The 24,118-nt window shown below is 40.7% G+C and overlaps 1 protein-coding gene across 5 annotated transcripts in view; it reads left to right on the top strand.

Moving 5' to 3' along the window:
* SORCS1 (sortilin related VPS10 domain containing receptor 1) overlaps positions 1 to 24,118 on the top strand; it is a 591,753-nt gene that overhangs the window by 384,422 nt on the left and 183,213 nt on the right. For all 5 annotated transcript variants that reach the window (XM_012450170.3, XM_012450169.3, XM_012450171.3 and 2 more), the window contains exon 5: positions 11,708 to 11,781. In XM_012450170.3, coding sequence (XP_012305593.2) covers positions 11,708 to 11,781 — 74 coding nt within the window. The remainder of the gene's footprint in view (positions 1 to 11,707; positions 11,782 to 24,118) is intronic.

Below are 24,118 nucleotides of genomic sequence, written 5' to 3' on the forward strand. Positions count from 1 at the left end.
GGGGTGGAACCAATGGTGTAAGTCCTGGTGCAGGTCCAAAGGCCTGAGAACAAAGAACTCTGATGCCTGAGGGCGAGGGGAGATGGAAGGATATCCCAGCTTAAAAAGAAAGAGGGAATTCACTCTCCCTTTGCCTTTTTGTTCCATTCAACACCTCCAAAGATTGGACGAGGCTCTCCCACACTGGGGAGGGTGGATTTTCTCAGCCTACTGATTCAGAAACCAATGTCTTCTAGAAAAACCCTATACATAAAACCAGATAAGTTTTATCAGCTCTCTAGGTGTCTCTTAGCCAAGTCAAGTTGACACATAAAATTAACCATCACCATTGTTGCCAAGAGGTAAATGCTATCTTGTCTGGTGATGTGGCTGTCCAGGCACGGCTAGAATGACTGAAAGGAAAAGGTGTGGACCCTTTCACTCATTGGAATTCTTAAATAAGTAGCCTGGCTACATAGGAAACCCTGCCCTCAGACTTACCAAGTAAAGAAATAGGAGCTGGACTTGGCATGTGAAGGGCCTCTGTGAGGATGTGCCTTTGGAAAGCCCTGAAATTTTCAGAAAAAGTAACAGTATAGATTTATAGATATTACAGAGATTCTGTTTCAAATGGACAGGGGGCTACTGGCTGTATAAAGTCGCACCCCTCACATTTCTTAAAACAGTGAATCCTTGTGGAGAGTATGAAGAATTCCGTGGCACTTGTAGGAGCACTGAAATCTGGCTTTCTTTTGTTAATTTATTTTTTTATTTCTGTAATTTAAGCAGTAGGCAAACCAAGCATTCTGTCCATTTTTAAAAATTTCTTTGCATTTGGAAACTGAGCAGATCAGAGAAAGGAGATACAGTCCTTTACTTCAATGCTAGCTTTTCCTGACTTTCTTGCCTCAATACAGGAAGCCACCCAAGGAAGGCTTAGCAGAAGGCTGAGTCTGCCAGATTACATCTTTATTTTAATTTGGCAATAAACTAGTGTACAAACTGTGCTATAAAACATTGCCTCCAACGGCATCTCTCAGTCTGTCTTAAACACCTCACTAAACATGATGTGTTGGGAAACATTTGAAATGAGAGAAAACAAAGAGCAGATGTGACTATAAGGAAATTGAAAAAAAAGAAGAGAAGTGTGAGAATTTGTATATACCTCAGCTTTGCTCTCTATGCTGGGGCAGGGCTCTTGGTGCCTCTGTTAGGATTTGCAATGGAGAAGTGATTTGTAAAAGGGGGAGTGGGTTGTGAAACCAACCAGAACACGATCAGGACTCCGGCTGCTGAGTGACTGCAGAGCTGAGGTCCCCTTGCTGTCTGTATCCAGGCTACTGCTTCAGGTGGCTCCGGAGAAGGGCTTGCTGCCCCTGACCATGAGCAGGAAGGGCTGCTCTTCTCCTGTCCTGTGCAGTTCCCACCCTCGTGGGCAGCCAAGACCACCTAGGGCAGACTGCAGTTCCTACACAAACAGGCAAGAAATACAACTGAACAAAACAGGCTGGGTCCAGGCTGTGGGAAGGTGGAGAGCCAGATGTTCATTTACAAGGTGGGAGGGGTGCTGTCAAGCTCTAGCCTGGTGTTCTTGCCACATAGGAAGGTGGGTCCAATGTCACCAGACCCTCAGAATGTGTAATTCTTCCTTTAAGAGAAGTAATTCTGCTTTGCTTTTAATGTGATGTTTTCTTTCTTTCTTTATTTTTATTTCTTTATTTTTGAAACTGAGTCTCACTCTGTTGCCCAGGCTGGAGTGCAGTGGTGCAATCTCAGCTCACTGCAACCTCCACCTCCCGGGTTCAAGCGATTCTCCTGCCTCATACTCCCAAGTATCTGGGACTACAGGCGCATGCACCCCCACGCCCAACTAATTTTTGTGTTTTTAGTAGAGACGGAGTTTCACCATGTTGGCCAGGCTGGTCTTGAACTCCTGACCTCAGGTGATCTACCCATCTTGGCCTCTCAAAGTGTTGGGATTATAGGCATGAGCCACCTCGCCCGGCCAATGTTTTCTTATTTTTATGTGTTTAACAATGACCTCAAAAATTTAAAAGGAAACACTGCATAGGACGAATAAACCGCTTCTGCTGCCCTGTGTTTGTATTTTCATCTTTCCCATTCTCTTTGTTTTTCTTTTGTTCATGGATCTCCCTTTTGATTTTACTTGAGAAGATGTTAAATATATTTTGTTTGTGATTTTTTGAAAAAGGACACTCAGACAAATGATCAGTTTTGTAGAAGAGAATAAAACCTTCAGGACAGTTTGGACCACCCTTTATTTTGTGGTAGTTCTAGAATATTTATAAGTTTATATTGTGTCACATATTTTGGAGCTCTATGAGTCAGCAGTCCAAGTAAGAACAGGTGGAGAACTTGCCTTATTCTTGATCTTCTTTAAATTCCAAAGGATCACAGTTTATGAAATAAATAGAAAATCCTAAGGCCTGGATGTTGGCCTTCCCTTCAACATTTTTTGGTTCAAGCAATTCTCCTGCCTCGGGAGATACATGCAAAACCAAAACATGGTTTTAAAGTCAGGAAACAGGCTTTGATAGGGAGATTCTGTTTACAAATAATGGAAAATCTAACTTTTGTTTTTTTGAGATGGAGTCTTGCTGTCTTGCCCAGACTGGAGTGCAGTGGTGTGATCTTGGCTCACTGCAACCTCTGCCTCCCGGGTTCCAGCAATTCTCCTGCTTCAGCTTCCTGAGTAGCTGGAATTACAGGCACCTGCCACCATACCTGGCTAATTTTTGTATTTTTTTTAGTAGAGACGGGGTTTCATTCACCATGTTGGCCAGGCTGGTCTCAAACTCCTGGCCTCAAGTGATCTGCCTCGGCCTCCCAAAGTGCTGGGATTACAGACATGAGCCACTGTGCCCGGCCAGAAATTCTAAATATTAACAGCATTCTCTATATAAATGAAGTCTGACTTTATCAGTTAAAATTATGTTCATAGAAAAGGAAAAATGGACTGCTAATTTGATAAACAGCCAATGACAGAATTTTAATAACATGCATAAAAGTGAATTTTATTTAAAAAGAATTAATTTTAGTTCTCTGCCTTCTTTCTCTACCAGTCCTGCACTTTTTTTTTTTTTTTTTTTTTTTTTTTTTTTTTTTGTGAGAAGGAGTCTTGTTCTGTCACTCAGGCTGGAGCACAGTGATGTGATCTCGGCTCACTGCAACGTCTGCCTCTTGAGTTCAAGCAATTCTCCTGCCACAGCCTCCTGAGTAGCTGGGATTACAGGCGCGTGCTACCACACCTGGCTAATTTTTGAATTTTTGGTAGAGACGGGGTTTCACCATATTGGTCAGGCTGGGCTGGAACTCCTGATCTCGTGATTCACCTGCCTCTGCCTCCCAAAGTGCTAGGATTACAGATGTGAGCCACCCCGCCCAGCCTCTGCAATGGTTTTAAAGTTTTATATCTGTTTTATATGTATATTTGTAAACATATGTATAAATAAAAAAGCTTATCTTTATTCCTTTTAATTGTTCCTTTCTTTTCCTGCATGAGCCCTCACAGAAGGGCAATACTTATCAGGGCTGCTTTGAATGACAGGCATTCCCTGGGAAATAATGAATACTTCATAAGGAGATAGAGGCCAGTGCTTTCAAAATCTCAGTCATATTTAGGCTTCTCAACACTGATCAACAATAAGGCAAGCTGGTAAGAGGGTCAGCTCTCTGCTCTGTCAGGTCCTACCACTGCTCTGTGACCTTCAGCAGGTCGCTTAAATGTAGTTTCTCCAACTGTAAAGTGGAAATAAGAATACCTGGCTCATGGCACTATTTAATAATACTGAGATAATGCATGCAAAATATTAACACAGAGCCTGGCGCATAGCAAACATGGCATAGACGCCAGGCAATGTATTATCCAAAGACCTGAGAGATGGCACCCTTGGTGTGGTGCAGCTGGAATTAGACAAAGCCTGCCTTCGTCAGAGGCTGTCTCATCTCAGTGTCTTCCCAGTACATAGAGCTACAGGCACTTTAATCAATTTAATTTAAATGCCTTTTTAGACAATCACTAAAAGGTCCTATGGAAGCAGAATGAATGGTACAGGACAGATGGATATGTAGAGCTTAGAAATATTATTGATTATAATAGCAAACCATTAAATATTAAAGTATCTTCACATTAACGCTTTGTTTTTGAATAGACTAGCAGCCCCTTAATGTCAAAAGGGCAAGATTGAGATAAAGACAAATTGATCCTTGAAATTCAACCCCCTGGGGATATTCAAATGATTCTGCACAAGCACAAACACTTAGGAAACTGATATCTACCTAATGCCATCACCTTTTCCCCAAGGCACTGCATTAAGTTAAAAGGCACTCAGTTTTTTTATAAGAAATATGTTGAGCTTTATATACCATGCTGGTTTGGCAGGATTTTCATGTGCTTGAAATTTCCCAATCTCAGAGCTGATTTCTAATCTCATGAATATGTAAGTAATTTAAGTTTCCAAGTACAAAACTGGCAATTAGAGTGGAAACCAGGGAGCTTGCTAAATGTCAACCCTAACGCTTGTTTATAAAACAAATTCTCCAGCTGAAATACCATCATATGCAAACAAGGAAGGCCTGAATTCACCTTAGATACCATGTTTAAACAGGTTGTATAATTATTTTTCAATTGCTACCTGGAACAGTTTGATCTGCATGTTTCTAATGATTTGGGGAAAAAAACCTACAAGAATAAGGAGAAATGAACATTTTAAAACAAGTGATTGGGTTTAAGGTTTGATCAGGCACAATTGTGCTATTTGGTAGTTTTTGGGTTTTGAAAGAGAGGTATTTGTGTGTCCAAAGTTTTAGCTAGTTCTTTATGCCACCAACACTTGTCTTTAAGAAACTTTAAGGGGCCCAGTGTGGTGGCTCATGCCTGTAATTCCGGCACTTTGAGAGACCAAGGAGCGGGCAGATCACTTGAGGTCAGGAGTTCGAGACCAGCCTGGCCAACATGATGAAACCCTGCCTCTACTAAAAATACAAAAATTAGCCGGGTGTGGTGGTGCACACCTGTGATCTCAGCTACTCGGAGGCTGACAGAGGAGAATCACTTAAACCCAGGAGGCAGAGGTTGCAGTCAGCTGAGATCATGCCGTTGTACTCCAGCCTGGGCAAGAGAGTGAGACTTTGTCTCAAAAAAAAAAAAAAAAAAAAAAAAAAAGAGAGAGAGAAAAGAAAAACAGAACCTTTAAGGCTAAGATTTTATCTTATTATTTTCCTATATACCTCCAGACCTGTATGCACAGGAGGTGTTCACAAATCAAACTCACCCACAGTTGTATCAACCCTCCCTTCCCAGCCAGCCCCAGTTCTGTAAGTCTAATCTTCCAAGCTTCAGAGCACCACCCTCAATTGCAGGGCATGTGACAGACTTTAGTGACTGCTAGAGAATGGGCAGTGACAAGTTTGATAAATCCAGCTGCAGGAGACATTGATGGAACCAGCAATAGGCCATCATTCCTGCCCAGCCTTCATCAGCAAAATCTGAATGCTCAGCCTTGATACTCTTGTCTTTTGATCTTAATGACATTTGGATCCAGTCTATATTAACTCCCCAAAAGTATTGGTAAGATTACCTCTACCCAGCCTGGTTCCAGGCTTCTTTATAGCCCCAGCTTCCACTTCTCTCTGTTATGCATCCCAGCCAAACTGGGTCTCTTGCTATTGACCAAACACATGTGAGACCATCACCCTGAGTTTTGCTGCTCTATTTATTTGCACAGACCCATTCCCCTGGAACACTCTTTCTGTACATCTTCATTCTAACACATGTCGATTGAACTACAAAGCCCACTGTGAATTCTTTTGCAAATTCCAAACTTTTCCTCTCCAACACAAGCCACTACAACATTGTGAACAAAATATTACACATTACTGTATGTTGTCTGTGGTATCACTAATACGCTAACTTTTTCTTTGAGAAACTTGAATCTATTAGGGCAGGGTTGGGTGTGGGGTCTGGATTGGGCATCATGGCTCTCTCACTGTCTGCTCCCGGTACTGAACAGCCAAGGTAAAGGGTCAAGTCAGCTCTTAGTGAAGTTTGTGGAATCCTTTTAACTGCTGCAGATTTTGGCTTCCCTTAGCATGGGTTCTGGCCCCTCCCATTGCTGCGGAACCAAAGCATCAGAACATACTTCTGAGGACTGCATTTTTCTCTGGACTGATTCTCTTTCTTCCTGTTGAGGCTGATGGAAAAAAGAACTTGATATTTGTGATGCCTCGGGCCTGGCATTAGGAATTTATATGAAGTCCTTAAGGTACCATCTCTTTCTTGCTAAAAAGGATGCAGGAACTGCAGTGAGAACCGGAGTCATGAGGTAGATGAGTGCTTTGTACCCAGGCCATCCCCGGGGCAGTATTAGGATGAGGCAAATAAAATAGAACTGGCAGGATTTTCTGTCAGCCTTTTCAAGAAGCACAGTTCGCAGGCCCCCTGCTTCCATAATGTTAAGAGCAGAGAAGGAAAGAGGAGTGGGCAGGCAACCTTGAAAAGAGCTGACAGCAGGATGTGTTCTGCCAACGCCGATGCCTCCTAAGGAGTTTGTGTGGAGGAGCCCCAGGAAACTGCCCCCTGACGGGGGAAGCCGCCATGGGAAACTTTGTGGTGAACAACATCTGGTCCCATGAACCAAAGACTTAAAACGTTATCACAACTCTTAGATTCTATGGAATTCCCCTAGCACAAATTTCTGTGAAATGGTTGCTCTTTTACTCATTTCCCAGCTGCAAAAGCAAATTCCATCACGTGCACCTGTCTAACAATCTGAAAAGAGAGGACACGCTGATCCAATTTAGGAATATTGAAAAGACTTTCTAGGGACACTGACAATTGCAAGCTTGTGGATAACCACAAGGAGCTGAATTTCTTATCTGGTAGCAAGTTGTCACTCTTCTAGGGATTTGGCCAAAATGTGAATGGTAAGGTGGAAAATGAAAGTTGGAAATGGCTGTACCCTTCTCTCCTCTCTCCTTCATCTGCTGTAGACTAGGAATCTTGAGCAAAACCAGTGCATCCCATTCTTTCCATCCCCCAGGCTATTTTGTCCCTATATGGCATCCCTTTTTGTCATTCCTGATAGCCAGTGCCGATCACCCAACTATGAATGAGGAGGGTTCTTAGAGGACGTGGCCTTCCATCTGGCTCTGAAAACAAGACTGGTGTTGAAGAAGGAAAGTCTTAAAGCCACTTCTGCCAAAGTGGGCAGCCTCAGTGAAGGCACAGCAGGGCGTGTGTGGGAAGGTGACAGAGCCAGCCCACCAGGACCAAGAGGTACCTTTGGAGAGAGGAAATTGAGAAGAAACTCTCAGCTCTAAAGACATCCAGAGGATGGTGCCAGAGTTGCCTGACAGTTGGCTCAAAGCTCTCCATGAAACTAACCCTGGCAATTTCATCTTTTGGAATTAAGTATATTTTTATCTGCATTCTTCTTAAAGCAAACAAAGACAGATGGCAAGGAAACAAGCCAATGTGAAAGATGTCTCAAAAAAAAAAAAAAAAAAAAAAAAACCTTCAGAAGAGGAACATGCCAGGAAAGAGAGAGGAGTGCGAATAGCCCCCAGACCAGTATAATGACAGTATGGTGAGTTAGGGCCTAAGGCTGCTAATAGATCTTGAGCACAGGTGAGTGTTGGGTTGTGTACACTAAGTTGTATCTACTAATGCAAGTGGTCACAGATATTTTAGAATGATTTTAGACAGAAAAGATTTTCTGTGTTGCATTCTTACTGCAGATATAACCAGAATCTTTCCCCGTTCTCTAAAATTTCTGCTCCTTCAGTTCTTTTCAACATTGATACCAAGGTTAGCTAAACAAAATCAAACCCTCTAAGGATAGCATTTTAAAGTTCATGACACGGCACTGGCAGAGGAACAGTGCCCTCCTAAAACTAGTCTGAGTACTCTTTCATCCTCATCCTCATCTTTCTTTCTCCAAGCTTGGCATAGCTAGAGAAAGCTGCTGCTGCTTTCTCTGATGTGACAGATAGTAATGATAGTTCTCAGTTCTGTGTTCTGACAGTCAGAAGAAACCTTGGAGCCAGAAACAGACAGGGAGGGAAATAAATCTTACTTAGGTGCTGCCAACACTATGAATTTTATTAAAGGACATTGACTCATTCTACAGGGAAAGCCTTCCATGGGTGGCTGAGATAGTCATTGGGTAAGATGCTTTGATACCATTCCCTTCTTTGTGGAGGAGAACTTTGCTGCCAGACTCTGTAGGTTTAATTAACACGTTCACTTGAATGGCAGAGAGTTGTTGTTTTCTTTTTTAGTTGGTATAATGCCAGGCTGGACAATTAACTTTTTAGTGAGAAAAATGTTCGAAGTAGTAGATGGAGAATGCAGAGCAGTTTTGTCTAAAAGTGAATATGCAAGACTCTGGTTTCAAATCCTTGGGAGTTTCAAATATACTGACATTTATAGGGTTTTGTGTATGTGTGTTTTGTTTGATTTTTAGGTGTACACCTTTGGTTGAAAATCCTTGGAAGCAAAACGTGTTCCTCTGATAAATTCTTTTTGTCCACCAATTGTGAAACCTGGATTCTTCATTACGTAGCAACATGACTTGGAAATTCACGTGGTGCAAAATCATTATCTCTTTCCTTTATCATCTGTGTTTGAGGCACCTGTTCATGTAGAAGGATAAGATTTCCAACATCTAAAAGCTTTGCAATCTCATTAAAGAGGCAGGAAGTGGTCTTAGAGTAATTTTAGATAGAAAGGAATTTCTGCCTTCTGTTCGTGGAAGATTTTCTTGAAAGGCCATTAAGAGAGTTAAATATAAATACCTGGCAGGTAGTTTGATAGCATCTGCTTTTGGAACAAGACCAGTGGGAATCTTAGTAGGTAGAAGAGGGTTCATAGAGGAGGTGGCCTTTCATCTGGCTCTGAAAACAAGACTGGTGTTGAAGAAGGAAAGTCTTGAAGCCACGTCTGCCAGAGTGGGCAGCCTCAGTGAAGGCACAGCAGGGCATGTGTGGGAAGGTGACAGAGCCAGCCCACCAAGACAGAAAGGTACCTTTGGAGAAAGTAAATTGAAAAGAATCTGACTGAGCTGAATAAGAGAGGCTTGGTTGATGGGATTGTTTTGTATACCCACTGCTGGAGGGGCCTCTAGATGCTCACAAATAACAACATTGTTCTTTGATGATATAAACAAGTGTCATGGGACATACCTGAGTGGTCCACAGGCTCCAGATCCAAGCTTAGGGGATACATTTAAAAAGAAAAAAAGAACCACAAGCAATTCCTCACAGAGATGAATTCTCTATGGCAACAGGAATAGCAATCCCTTGGCGTAGCCAAAGGAGCACATAGAGTTTATATATTATCCTTGCAGCATGGATATGATTCAGCCTGTGTACACAGACATTTTATTTTGAACTGTCTTGATACTTTCACATTTGCATTAATCTTTATATGTAAATATAGATAGATCTATATGACATAGGCACAGCACAGTGGTGTGAACTCTGTTCTTTGTAAACTTATAGAAAGAAGTAGGGCTCTGGGCTTAAAAGAGATAAGTGGGGAGAGAAGTCGATACGTTTGGGTTGGGTGCTTGCTATTGTTGTACAAGTCCCTGTGTTGAGACACAAAGTGTTGAGGACATGCTGGGAACAGGAAGCAGGCCATACATACACTGGCTGTTTGTGTTCTGAGTTAGGAACGTGTGACCTGTCCCATCCTGTTATCTCTATGAGGGGAGTTGTCACCCGTCTCTCCTTGGCACTCATAAAATACATCAAACATGAAATCTACCCAGGAGACCATTCTCCCCCGGGCGTGATGGCCAAAGAATGAATAATAAAAAGGACTTAGAAAAAGTTATAGATTCTTCTTGGCTAGATGTCTGAATGAAGTGTAATTGGAACCAATTGAGCTGCTCGCTTTGGTATCCAGATAGTTCAGTAATTTTTTTGGTTTCAGGCTGTGCTCTGATCCAATGGACACAGTGTTGTAGCAGGTTGTTTCAAGAGTCAGTAAATACTTGAGTTGAGTTGTTCCTTGGGCACACCTGGTGCATGTGGCAGCTTTGGTGAGTTGCTTGGTGAGTCATTTGACCCTTCATTGAGGGTTGGGCTGAGGTGAGAGAGAAAAGCTGAGCCATCGTGGTGCTGAGTGCAGTGTGACTCACCATCTATTCACCGTGGGAGGTGGCAAATGCAATGGGAGAAGAATCAGGTGCAGGTGGGTTACAGATCAGGCACATAACAGAAAGGGGTTGTTGTAAATGGTACATATGTTTTCAAATCAGTAACTAGATGCCCATGGCAACTAGAATACCTACAGCAACAGGATTCTCTGGGCTGTCATCAAGGGACACTTCTAGAGGCAGAAGGGGGTCCCACGGTGATGTAAAGATTACCAGCCAGCAGCAGGATGACAAGGAACAACAAAGAACAGTACACAAGAGAAGGCATTTTAAGTATGGAGTATGCGAACGGCTGGTCTCTATTTCATGAACTGTGACTCTATGCAGCTGCCCTCGGAGAGTACTGAAGCAAGGTAGAAAATGGATTTGAAATTGTAGCAGCTATAAAATGGACATAGTAACTTCATAGATCACAGAGCTAGCATATGGATTAAATAAGGTAATGTGTGTGAAGCACTTGGATCTTGGATCTTAGTAACAGCATAGTCAACGTGCATTGCTGTTTTCTAGTCTCAGGTCCCTCTGGTTACTGTTAGAAAAACTGCCGGGCGCTGTGGTGGCTCACGCCTGTAATCCAGCACTTTAGGAGGCCGAGGCGGGTGGATCACGAGGTCAAGAGATTGAGACCATCCTGGTCAACATGGTGAAACCCCGTCTCTACTAAAAATACAAAAAATTAGCTGGGCACGGTGGTGCATGCCTGTAATCCCAGCTACTCAGGAGGCTGAGGCAGGAGAATTGCCTGAACCCAGGAGGCGGAGGTTGCGGTGAGCCGAGATCGTGCCATTGCACTCCAGCCTGGGTGACAAGAGCAAAACTCCGTCTCAAAAAAAAAAAAAAGAAAAGAAAAGGAAAAACCAACATTGGTTCCTTAGCTTCTGCAGAATCAATTCTTACCTCTGTAACTTGCCCTAAACCTGTCTATCCAGACTTACTTAGATAAGCTATGCTTATTCTATCTTGTCCCTGTCTATGTTACCACTTTGACGCATGCTGCTCCTTTTATGAATAATGCTATTTTTGTCCATTTGAATGTTGTATTCATTCAGGTCCCAGCTGTTTCACCACAGTCTCTGGGAAGCATCCTTGAATTGGCTCCCATCTCCGCATTATTTTATCACTGGCTGCCACGTGCATTTCTCATGATGTTAGCCAGGTTCAGATTACATTGCATGCTCTTCAGAACCAGGTCTAGATATTGCACTCTTTGCACATGCTAGATCAAGTGGCACAGCTGACTTTATCACCAGGCAGAACAGGGTGTGCATTCCAGTTCGTTCAACTACTTATTCGACATGTAATTTCTAACAAGTCAGTTAATCCTTCAAAGCTTCAGTTTCCTCAACTGTAAAATGACGATATGAATCTGCCGTGCAGAATTTGTATAAGGAATAGAGATAGTACGTGTGTGAAGCACTCACCTTGTATATGGCGGGTGTTCAATAAATGTTAGGTATTATTATTACTATTGATCCAATGAACTGATGTTTGTGTATTTGATGTACTGTAGAACCATAGTGCTGAGTAATTTCTGTTCTTTACAGTTATACAGCTCTGCTGAATTTGGGAGAAGGTGGCAGCTTATCCAAGAAGGGGTTGTACCAAACAGGTTCTACTGGTAAGTCTCGCTTTATCTTGTAGCACATTAAGACATGACCTAGTCAGATATGACCTAGTAAATGACCATTGGAATCTTGTTCTCACCAGTGTTCTCACATAAGGTCTGTTCTTAATGGGACATGCCCACATCCCACTCAGGGCAGGATGTGATATTAGAGTAAGGAACATTTCAAGAGAATGTTAAAAAAAAATGTGTCACAGTCTTTTTGAAAAACCTCCAATAGATGATGGAAGTTAGTGAACTGCGGAGACTTTATGAGAATTGCTTTGTTACTTTTGGTGGAGCCATTGAGACAGACATTTAAAAAAAATCTAATAGTGACTTTTTTATTATTAAAACATACACACATATATTGCATATTCATATGAAGATTTTTAGTGTGAATAAGTAGGTTTTACTTAGTCTAAAAGTAGATCTTCCTCCAATTCTTGATTTTAGATCTTCTAGGGCTTCTCCTTGTCATTCATTCATTCATTCATTTATAACAGAGTCTCACTCTGTCACGCAGGCTGGAGTGCAGTGGCATGGTCTCAGCTCACTGCAGCTTCCACCTCCTGGGTTCAAACAATTCTCCTGCCTCAGCCTTCCTAGTAGCTGGGCCTACAGGTGTGTGCCACCACACCTGGCTACCTTTTTGGATTTTTACTAGAGACTGGGTTTCACCATGTTGCCCAGGCTGGTCTTGAATGCCTGACCCCAAGTGATCCACCCACCTTGGCCTCTCAAAGTGCTGGGATTACAGGTGTGAGCCACTGTGCCCAGCCAGCCTTCTCCTTGTCATGTGGGACACAACCAATATTGCTACTTTTTCAATTATCTTTCTGGAAATTTTCTGTGACTTGCCAAATGTGTGTGTGTGTGTGTGTTTCTTACTCTGCTTGGGCTGCTGGAACAGAATACCATAGACTGGGTGGCTTAACCAGAAGACATTTGTACCTCATTGTTCTGGAGTCTAGGGAGTTCAAGATCAAGGTGCTGGCAGATTTGTTTCCTCTTCCTGGCTTGCAGATGACTGCCTTCTGTCTGTGTCCATACATGGTAGAAAGAGAGAGCTTTGATCTCTCTTCCTCTTGTTATCAGGGCATTGACCCCATCATGAAGACTCTATCCTCATGATCTAACCTAAACCTAATCACGTCCCAAAGACCGTATCTGCAAATACCATCATATCATAGTGGGTTAGGGTTTCAACATATGAATTTTGAGGAGCCACAAACATTCAGTCCCTAACATATATAGGTAGAGATACTCGCATTTATATAAATGGTAACTATACACACTGTTCTATGCCTTTTTTTGAGGAGATGCAGTTTATTATGCACATATCATTATTTTTAGCTGACTACATATCATTTTTCTTTAAGAATATAGTTTAGAGGTAAATCTTATGCCTATTAAAGCAAAACATAAACTATATATGTTAGTGGGATGTGTGTATGGGAAAAGAGAAGTATGTGAAGAGATAGAGAAGGGGCAGCAAGAGAAGGAGAGAGACAAAGAAAATAGCAGCACTTCAGTGCATCCCCCTGTTAAACTGGAGGTGGCTCTGTCCGTGGGGATGGGTGGGTAAAATTGAAAACAAGGAAAATATTAGAAGTTAACTTTGGCTTTTAAGTTTCCAAGAACTTAGATTCTGGCAATGAAAGAACAAAGCATGGAACATTCTGGTGGATTTTGATTATAATACTTATCAGTACCCTTGAACATACATCCTACCTCCTGCCAAAAGATTCTTTCTACCTTACCCTAATTTCTCTAATCTGCCTGTGGAAAAGACATTCAGGTTGTTTCCAGACTTTTACTACTATAAACAGTGCTACGAGGAACTAGCTCAGACAAGAGTTTAAATATCCTTTATTCATGTCATTCAGAATCACCGTGACAGTGACCTTTTTGGAGCCAATGAGCTCCCTGCAATGAGGGCAGTGGAAGTATCTCCTCTTGATTCCTCCTGCAATCACACTGCCTCTCCTCAGCCATTAGAGTTACAGGCAGAATAAATCACCAAGGTACATAATAGCTTCCTACCTTCACTCTAATTCTTTTGCTTTTATATGAACTTCTAAGAGGAATGCATTTTTATCTTTCTCATTTTCAAACACTGCCCTAAAACCCCTGTGGGAGTTGAAAGCCAGAGAACTACATTAGAGAAATCTCTTAAAAAGCTAGCAAAACTGCCTGAGAAAGTTAGACAAGCCATTTGCAAACAAACTGGCTAGGGGATAACACATAGGGACTTCTATATGGCAGGATACCACTTTTTCCCCTTTCATAACGAGACATTCATAACTAAAGGTTTTTTGTTGCACAGAAGCTTATTTACCTCTCTCCCTCTGCTGCTCTTGTTCAGGATGACATGAGCCTTGCTTCTAAAGTCCAAATTGACAACTCCCGTCTCCAGAAACTCAACTCTGTCTCTTACTGAGTCTCCCTTTTCTGGTCAGAGTTTTTTTTCTCTCACCCTTACTAATTTTGTATCGTATTCATGAGAAACCTTCATCTCTGTGTATTTTGTCTATAAAGTATAAAGTTAATTAATGGAAGAGAGGGTTCATGTCTTTTTCTTTCATTCTCTCCTGTATTGGTGGTGCTATATGTACCTAGAAAGGCCTCAGAAAATAAGCAAATGAAGGACTGAAATAAATGAACGTGGTCCTCCTGGTTTATCCTGGAAATGGAGTTGGTGCTTTGCTAATGAAAAAGTCTGAGGGACAAATCTTTTCTCAGGTTCTACTTTCAAGTCACTGCAAATATCTGTACATGATACCCAGAACTAGAGGGTAGGAAGTAGCCATTCAGAGGACTTGGCAGAAGTTGGTTCCTACCAATAGAAATAATGAAAAATACTGACTGAAAGAATGGTCAAGAAAAAAGAACTGAGATCAGAATATTTCCCATGTAAGTGGTACATATATACAATGTTTTCTGTTTCACCAGAGGTCTTATTTGTGCATTATGATAACCTGAGCAGACTTTACCAGTGCTTCCACCAGTGTTAATTGCAGTATTTTCTTACCTAATCCTTGAAGAAGGGATCCTCTATGTGAAAGCTTGATTAGCAAAGCTCTTGTAAGCAAATGCCATAAAATTACCTTTATAAAAACATTACATATTATTGTATATGAATTCTAATTGATCTGTTATGTAAAAGAAATCAAACCTCCTTTTGTTTTTGAGAACAGAGACACATCTTGCCCATTCAAGTCTTAATAGTGCAACAAGCACTACTTAAACGTAAGCTATTTAATCCTCATAACAACCTTTTGAAGTACCCTTTTCATTATCATCATTAACAGATAGGGAACCTGTGGAATAGAGAAGTTAAGTAATTTGGCTAAGGTCACACAGCAGTAAAGTGCCAGAGCCAGAATTCAAATGAAGGCTGTTTGTCACCAAAGGCTATGCTCTACTAAATTTGCAAATGCTGTTGTCTCTGCGTCTTAGCCTTATGTTCTTGACTGGGACTGTGAGCCCTGGAAATCTAGCCCACTCAGGCATGTGAATGATGAGAAACCAAAGTTCTTTTGACCACAGTGCCAACTGGGCTTGTCAGATGACTCATATGGGTTCCTTAAGCTTGGTTGGTTTTTCTAGAGAAGGCACGGGAACTCATAAATTGCACAGTACCATTACTGTTGATGAAAATCTCTTGGTCTTTGCCCATGTGGTCTGTATTTTCTAACTCCAAGAAACTACCTTAGGCTGACAGAAAAGTTGTCAGTCAAAGCAATATTTATTAGATTAACTTCTGGGAACCAGGTACTTTATGTAGGAACTATGGGGCTATCTAGGATAATTCAGCAAGTATAATTTAAAAAAACCTCCTTTAATCATTTCTGCTTGGAGCCTGGCTATTGGGGGTGTGTATAGGATTGAAAGAGGTTTCTCTAGTGTTAAATTGTTGAGTTACCATGGGTAATAATATAGCATTTCCCTAGAGAAGAAATGAAGACAAATTCATATTTTTCCCTCATCACCTTACACATTGAAGACAAAGTCATATTTTTCTCTCATCACCTAACACACTGATAATTATTTTTATTTCTAGTAGCAATGGTCATGCCACCCCTGGAAGTAATAATTTCTGATTGTGAAATAATTATGGCATGTAACAGCTTATTCTTATGTTATAGTGGTTTCTGGTAATGTTACCAAAGCACTAGCGGTTTGGTCAAGGTCCTACTGCACAAAAAGCCAATCACTGAGACAACAAGTATTGCCAAAGAAGAAGGCTTTAATCAGATGGTGCAGCCAAGCAGATGAGGACTCAGTCTCAAATCCATCTCCTTGATTGACTAAAAGTATGGTTTTATATAGCAGGAAATAAATGTAACAGTATGTAAAACAGGAACTAGGGAGGGGCAAGGAGGCATCTGGTGAGTGTCAGTTCTTTAATACTTTATTTTTTAATACTATTTTTTTTTTTGAGAGGCTTGAAGATCTTTCCTGAGGAAGGAACTCAGATAAAATGAATACAAGTTTTAAGCTTTAACAGAGAAGTTTCAATTTCTATGTTTATCCAAAAGAACAGTGTATGGGAGTATTGAGCTGGTTTTATTAATACTACCAGAGCAACCATAAATATGAACTTTCCTCCAAGGAGTTCAGATTGTTTCTAAAACTGATTTACATATATAGGACATCATTTAAGAGACAACATAATATTACCATTAATAGAATAGGTGTTCTTTTAATCTAACTGACAGTAACAGTGGTCTTGTTCTTTCTTATGTTGAAAATCAATTATGTTGGGAGGCAATACAACTTGCGGGTTAAGGGGTTCAGGGACAGTGAGGTTTAATTTCTAGCTTTGCTATTTACTAAGTAAAAAAAAAATCATGGGGAAGTTACATAACTTCTGTGTGACTCAGTTTTCTCCTCTGTAAGATAATTAATACCTATTTCATCAAATGGGATGCTTCTTGTGAGTTGGTTACATGCTTTGTGTCTAAGAATCATATTGAATGCCCACTGGCTAACAGTGTTAATATTATTAATAATGGCTGCTTTTAAATAATATTAATAATTATTAATAGTGGCTGCTTTTCTATCTCTACTAGTTTTGTTTTCTCTGTGTTGTCTTCATTATCATGTTTGCTTTCCCCATTTTGTGACAGCAGTGGACACTAGCAGCTTTAGGCTTACACTTTAACAGCTTAGAAGCCCCATCAAGCCAGTCTGTCTCTTTTTCTCTGTTTCCAGGGATTGAATCTGAGAGGTCTGGCTTAGATCAAGGACATACAAGATAATTTATTACTCATGTAGGTCAGACACATATCTACCCTAAGAATTGAAGTAGGGTTTGGGGTTGAGACCTAGTCAAACTGCATGGTTCAAGGTTGGAGGAAATGTAACTCCTAAAAACGGAAAAAAAGACCAAAAAAAGATTATGTTACTATAAAAGAAGATGGATTTTTTTATTAGGGAAAAAAATGCAGATGGGAGAACTGAGTGTCATCAGGATAAAATTCCATCAGGGGATTTGTATTCGTTGAGTAACTACATTGGTCTAGGCACATGATAAATCATGCTATTTGATCCTCTTAACAAGATTATATGGTAGTGGTTATTATCCCCCATTTTGATGAAACAGGAAAGTGAAGTGAAGTAGTTATCCAACATAACACATAATATGTAACAGCCAGGTTTTGAAACTTGGTGTTTGGTTTATCTGAGGGCCATGAAACCATTAATTCAAGACTTATTCTTTCCCCATCCTCCAATAAAAGATAGGAGAAAAAACTTTAAATTCTAAAATTTTATTTTAGTTTAGCACTTCAGTAGGTAAAAGCTAAGGTGTTGCATTTGACAGTAAACAATCATCATGGAAGTAGACAATCAGTGATACCCAAATGTTTTAAATAAGGTAAGCTCTTTCCAAAAGCCAAATTCTCTACTTGAGGATCGTTAATGTGGTTTCTTAGGATCTGAGTCAAGTTTAGTATAAAGCAATGGAAGGCAGTTCTCATTAGAAACTCTTCAGCAATCTATTATGCAAAATACAAAGCAATCTTTGGGCTGTTTCACTTAATTAAAAATAGGTCAGCCTTACCTTATTGATTACGTTGCTCTGACATACAGACTGCTGGCTGGAAATAGGGACAGCGGAATGGTGATACATATTTTCTGTGACAAATTCACACATGGAAAATCAAGAGTTGGCTTAGCAACGAACCTTTGTTATTTTGGAATGCCAGCTTTGTTTCAGTGATGTCCCTCTGGGGGTCATATGACACCAGTATTATCTAGCAGAAGGATAAATGTTTATCCTTATGCTACACTCAATGCATTTCAGCATGCATATACATTCTTATTTTTCCCCACAGTTCAGTGCCAGTCAATGTGAATGACTTCCCTTTTCGCATCTTTTTCAACAAGTCCCATTTGTTGAGCATTTACTGCATGCCAAGCCTTGTGTTAAGTATTTTGCATATATTATTTAAATCAGTCCTCAAACAATTGATGTGAAATAGTTTATTGATCAAGACTCTTTCAAGATATGTAATAGAAAAATGCATCCTGTTTTAAAAAGAAAAACAATTTTAAAGAGATATTGGCTCATGGGTCTGGGAAGTCAGAAGGAACTTTATTAGACTCCACTACATCCATAGGCTTCTTAAAGGCATCAAATCTTGATCTCTCCTCATCACTCCACTCTCCTTTCCTCTGTTTTAGCTTTGCTAGGGCAGACTTTCTCTTTGCAGTGGCCTCTAGAAGCTCATATCTTCCCAGTTCACTCCAGTGTAAAAGAAAAGGACTTCTTGATTGTTCCAGAAAAACTCCTAGGATGAAATCTTACGGGCTCTGATTGGGTAAAATACCCATAGATAGACCGGGGGCTAGAATCAACTTTACTAAACCACATGGACAGGAAGTAAGGAATGTGATGCCCCAGGAGAGACTAGGGGGTTTTTAACCAAAGGAATGGAGGAGGAAAATGAGAAGGCATCCACAAGAGGTACCCATTATTCATAGATGTTTCAGTCCTCACAAGGTAAACAAATAAACAAAATCTTATAGAGGTTAAATGATTTTGCCTAATGTCCCACATTAGTGGACAATAGTAATGAAATTTAAACCCAGGTATGTCTGACTAGAGAGGCTGTGCTAACTACACACCATGCTATAATCTACCTCCAGTGTATCTTCATGGCCCCCACTGCGCTATGGACCAATAAAGCCTGGCTGAGCTTGAGCTCTCTTCTTATGTAAAACTGCCGCACTGGCAGATGCTTTACCCTCATCCACTGGGCGTCACCCCTAGTCCTTGAAGTTATTTTTTGTTTGTTTGTTTATCTGGCCTATTATCACTACCCAAAATTTTCTCCTCTAACCTTGGGTGTCAAGGCTGATGCAAAAGAGGCAGATTCATAAACTTTTGCTAACATACCTATGATCAGAAAACACTCCACAATATAAAATAGCCTCTCTCTCTGATTCTGACTCATATCGTTCCCATTCATTCTCAAGGCCTTGTTGAATATTGCTGCTGAGTGAATTTCAGGTTTTTTCCACCTTATTGTTGTTTGACAGTTTGTTTTATATACACGAGGTCACCACGGCCATTACTCTTCCTCCTTCAGATATACCAGCCATTCAGCACAGCACCGTCAAGACTTCTCTAAGCCACCCACACCAAAGAGACTTCGAGAATGTGGTGTGAGACGGTTGTAGCTCTTTTCTCCCCCTCCCTCCAGCAAGCCCCCCCGCAGTGCACCCAGTGGATTTAGTGGAGTCAGTAACAAGAGTCTGAGCCTCTTCGTTTTTTTTTTTTCTCCACGTTCTGCAAACTAGAAATGGGATGAAGTCTAATAAGGTTACAAAAAAAGGAGAGAAAAAACATAAAACTCTATTATATAAAAATGACCAGGTACACTGATAATATATTATAAAGGAAGTAGGGTTTTTTCCCCCAAGATACTCTGCCTCATCTCTTACTCAAAGCTATGAAGCAGGTCACCGTCTGCAGAAAACTTCAAAATGAATACCATCACTCACTTTCAATTTTATGTTGTGGTGGCAGTGGAATATCTTACCATTTCGAATCAGCTTTTTAAAAATAGGCTTCCATATTTCCTTATTCCTCATATCCCAGCCTGACCACTCTAGGGTCATATTTATCTCTGCTCTCTTACCTCTTCTTAAATCTGTGGATTTCTGAGTTGTTGCATCAGTTCTACCTTCTTAATATTATCCCTGACCACTTCCTCGTCCGTTCTCCTTAGCATTACTCTGGTTTAGCTCCACCACCAATACCCCACCTAGAAATCATGAAAAATCCCCGCAATTCATCTCCCTATATCATACTATTGCCTAAAGACTCTAGTGTCTCCCTAGTCAAATATTTGTCTCATTCCTCATTGTTTGCAACATAAATTGAAGAGAAAGAATCTAACTACTAGATTCTTGCCAGTGGGGCTGGTCTGTATTTTTCTGACCTATTACCCACTCCAATTCCATATGCTAAATTCCAGGAGGCAGGGTAAGTAATAGTAAGCCCTAATAAGTCTATGGATCTGTCAATACTTCTTACATCTATCCTTATTTATTTTAGCAGGGATTAATTTTTAGCACCTAATATGAGCCAGGACAGTTTTAGTCTTTGAATACAAAGATGCTATGTGAGGATCTTTGTCATTATTAGGACCACAGTGGACCTTTATGGCCTTACACCAATGACTACCTCTACCATGGAGCCTTCTTTGGTTCTTACTGATTTTGGAAACAAAAGAACTCTCTTTCTTCTCTGAATTTAAATGTGATGATGCCACAGAAAAAATGTAATACATCATACCATGTACTGTATTGCAGGTCTACATATATGATTGGTAGGAAGAGTGTGGGTTTAGGATGAACATTCAGGTTTAAATTTCCAGCTTTACTCTTAATTAACTGGGTGATTCTAAGAAACAATTTCACCTGCCCAAGCTTCAATTTCCTGCTATGAAGTCTTATTTTTAGAATTAACAATCATGTTATCATTATTACCATTAAGTAACTTAGCACTTAGTATGTTCCCCATATATATCTCTTTATTGTCTTCATTTTTCTAGAAGATAAGTTCTTTAAGCTTCAAGACTCTGCCTTTAATGTATTTCTACCTTGTGTACTACAGTAAATAGAGCAGCAGAAACTTGTGCATATACACACACAGAGTACTAAATTTCATCAGATTTGTACATGTTTGTATGTGCACACATATACATCCATCAACACACAGATTGAAATATCTTGAGTAGACTTCATTAGTTAAATTAGAGAGCCATAACAGGTAACCTCTGTACTTCCTTCTAGCATGAAAATGCCAGAATTCTAAATCACTGAAGTATATGTTGAAGGGAGGAATATTTTAGATCCATAAAAGGCACACTTTTCTATGTACTAGGCTATTTATTAACTCCTTAGGCTGTCCTAAGGAGTAATGAGATCCCCGTAAGCAGAGAAATTCAAGCGAAAACAGAATGACTCATCCTAGATTGCTCCACAGTGCGAGCCTGTCCTTTACTGCTGATATTGATAGGTCTTTATATATTTCAGAACATGGAGTTCAGGAGAAGAACTCAGAAAGCCCCTTTCTTTAGATAATGGATTTTATTTGCTCTTCTTTTACCTTTCCCTTATTCTCCCAGGCAGTCTCTTCTGATTCTGAGCCCCTGCCCTCTGAGTAGAATCCTGTATGGTTTGGGTGAGGAGCTGGGAAAAGTGGCAGAGAATCTTCCTTGAGATCACATCCCGAGGTCTATACTGAGTCATTTCTAGTGCCTGCACTAGGATTGCTAGATAAGAGGATTTTCATTACCTTGAGAGGCGTGGTATTTCTTCTTCTTCTTTTTTTATTGTTAGTGATCTCCACATGAATACTGCTTGCCAACCCTTTTGCACGTCCTCCACTTCTTAATCTTTTCCTGTGATTAGCAAGTTTTCCCTTCAAATTAAATTAAATTTCCCCTGCTGCAGTGTGAGTCCATCACTTTTCATGCGACCTTCATTCACTAATGGCCATCATTGATTCCTGTCATCCTTATCTTGATGATGCCTGTCCCCATAGACTGCAGCTTCTCTATCTTTGAACAATAGATACTCAGTCACTTCTCAAGACTGCACTAAGAATTCTTATGATGGTAGAATGCGAGTGATTGCCATGAATGAGGGTAAGAAGGGAAAAAAAATCCTCCTAATTGTGTCTTCTTAATTTAGAATTGTATTAGAAGAAATTGACTTGGCACTAGTTATCACACCTCACTTAGCTTTCAAATTAAGGGTCTCTGGGTTTGCATCATGTCTTTGTATGATTATCCTTGTTCATTCAATCATCGACTTTGAATGTTGCCTATGGTCAACAGGAGATAGTGTTTTATGTGTAAAAGTGAGAGTTCTGGAATCAGAATAACTTTGCCAGAATCCTGTTTTCAAGGGGTGTGACGCTGAGCTCTTTAATTAACTTCTTTAAGCCTTACAGTATTCATCAGTAAAATGGTCCTCATAAGAGTGTCTTCCTCGTATACTCATTGTAAGGATTAAAACGAGGTCAACCATTGTGGAAGACAGTGTGGCGATTCCTCAAGGACCTAGAAATAGAAATTCCATTTGACCCAGCAATCCCATTACTGGGTATATATCCAAAGGATTATAAATCGTCCTACTATAAGGACACATGCACACGAATGTTCATTGCAGCACAGTTTACAATAGCAAAGACCTGGAACCAACCCAAATGCCCATCGATGATAGACTGGACAGGAAAAGTGTGGCACATATACACCATGGAATATTAGGCAGCCATCAAAAATGATGAGTTTGCATCCTTTGTAGGGACATGGATGAACCTGGAAACCATCATTCTCAGCAAACTGACACAAGAACACAAAATCAAACACCGCATGTTCTCACTCATAGGAGGGTGTTGAACAATGAGAACACATGGACACAGGGAGGGGAGCACTATACACTGGGGTCTGTTGGGGGGAGTGGGGGGGACAGCGGGGGTGGGTGGGGAGTTGGGGAGGGATAGCATGGGGAGAAATGCCAGATATAAGTGAAGGGGAGGAAGGCAGCAAATCACACTGCCACGTATGCACCTATGCAACAACCTTGCATGTTTTTCACATGTACCCCAAAACCTAAAATGCAATTAAAAAAAAAAAAACGAGGTCATTCAGCTGGATGCATATGTGATGAGTAATGTTAACTGCTTCTACAAAGAGGAATAGGGAAGAGTTGGGTATTAACGTGTTTCCGAAATGTGGCAATCTCATTTGGATTCTATTGAATAATTTATATTTTCAATGGCAACTTTTTGTTTTTTTTTTTTTTTGAGACGGAGTTTCGCTCTTGTTAACCAGGCTGGAGTGCAATGGCGCGATCTCGGCTCGCTGCAACCTCCACCTCCTGGGTTTAGGCAATTCTCCTGCCTCAGCCTCCTGAGTAGCTGGGATTACAGGCACGCGCCACTATGCCCAGCTAATTTTTTGTATTTTTAGTAGAGACGGGGTTTCACCATGTTGACCAGGATGGTCTCGATCTCTTGACCTCGTGATCCACCCGCCTTGGCCTCCCAAAGCGCTGGGATTACAGGCTTGAGCCACCGCGCCCGGCCTCAATGGAAATTTTTAATGTGTGGATGTATTTTACTTTTTGTTGCCCAGAGTCAGAAATAGTGGATAGAAAATCAGCTTACAGTTTATTTGTAGCTTCTCAATTTTGTATTATCCAGCTCATTTAATTAATATCAATGGAGTAATTTTACAAGCCAAATTCTGGCCACAAAGACATAAGAAACACAGTCCTTTCCATAAAGGCTTGCAGCTGCTCAGGTAGGGCGACAAAGGGAATGTCTACGGAAGCATAAGGAAGGATATTGCCCCTGCCTAGTGACTGCTCAGTGGGTTTGCAGCCAAGTTGGTTTGGGCATGAGGTCACAAGGCAGGCAGTCTCAAGTAAACCTGGGCATGGAATTGGGAAGAGAAAAGCAAGGACAAACTAGACCCTGTCGGGACATCTGCATCTGCCTCCTGTTACCTCTAACTAAAAAGAGTTTTGGAAGGGATTGACTGCTACTCCTTTCCTGCCTTCAAAATCTCATATTTCCTTTTGAGGAATTCTAATAGGCAACCATACAGAGACTCTGAGAAATATAGTTCAGGCAGAACTAAATCACAGTCTACCCCTTCAAAAAATGTCACCGGTGCAGGTATTTTTAAACCATGTATAACTCCCAAATAAAAACAAAAGCAAAATTATGCTTCTACCTAGCATGATGGCATTTCTGCTCCCCCCACCAATATAACTTAAATGTGATAAATAACTTCCCCCAAAATGAGAATATTTGCATATG

The sequence above is a fragment of the Aotus nancymaae genome, unplaced genomic scaffold (assembly GCF_030222135.1).
Source record: "Aotus nancymaae isolate 86718 unplaced genomic scaffold, 86718_ANA_hifiasm-v0.15.2.pri h1tg000010l, whole genome shotgun sequence".
Classification (NCBI taxonomy): Eukaryota; Metazoa; Chordata; class Mammalia; order Primates; family Aotidae; genus Aotus; species Aotus nancymaae.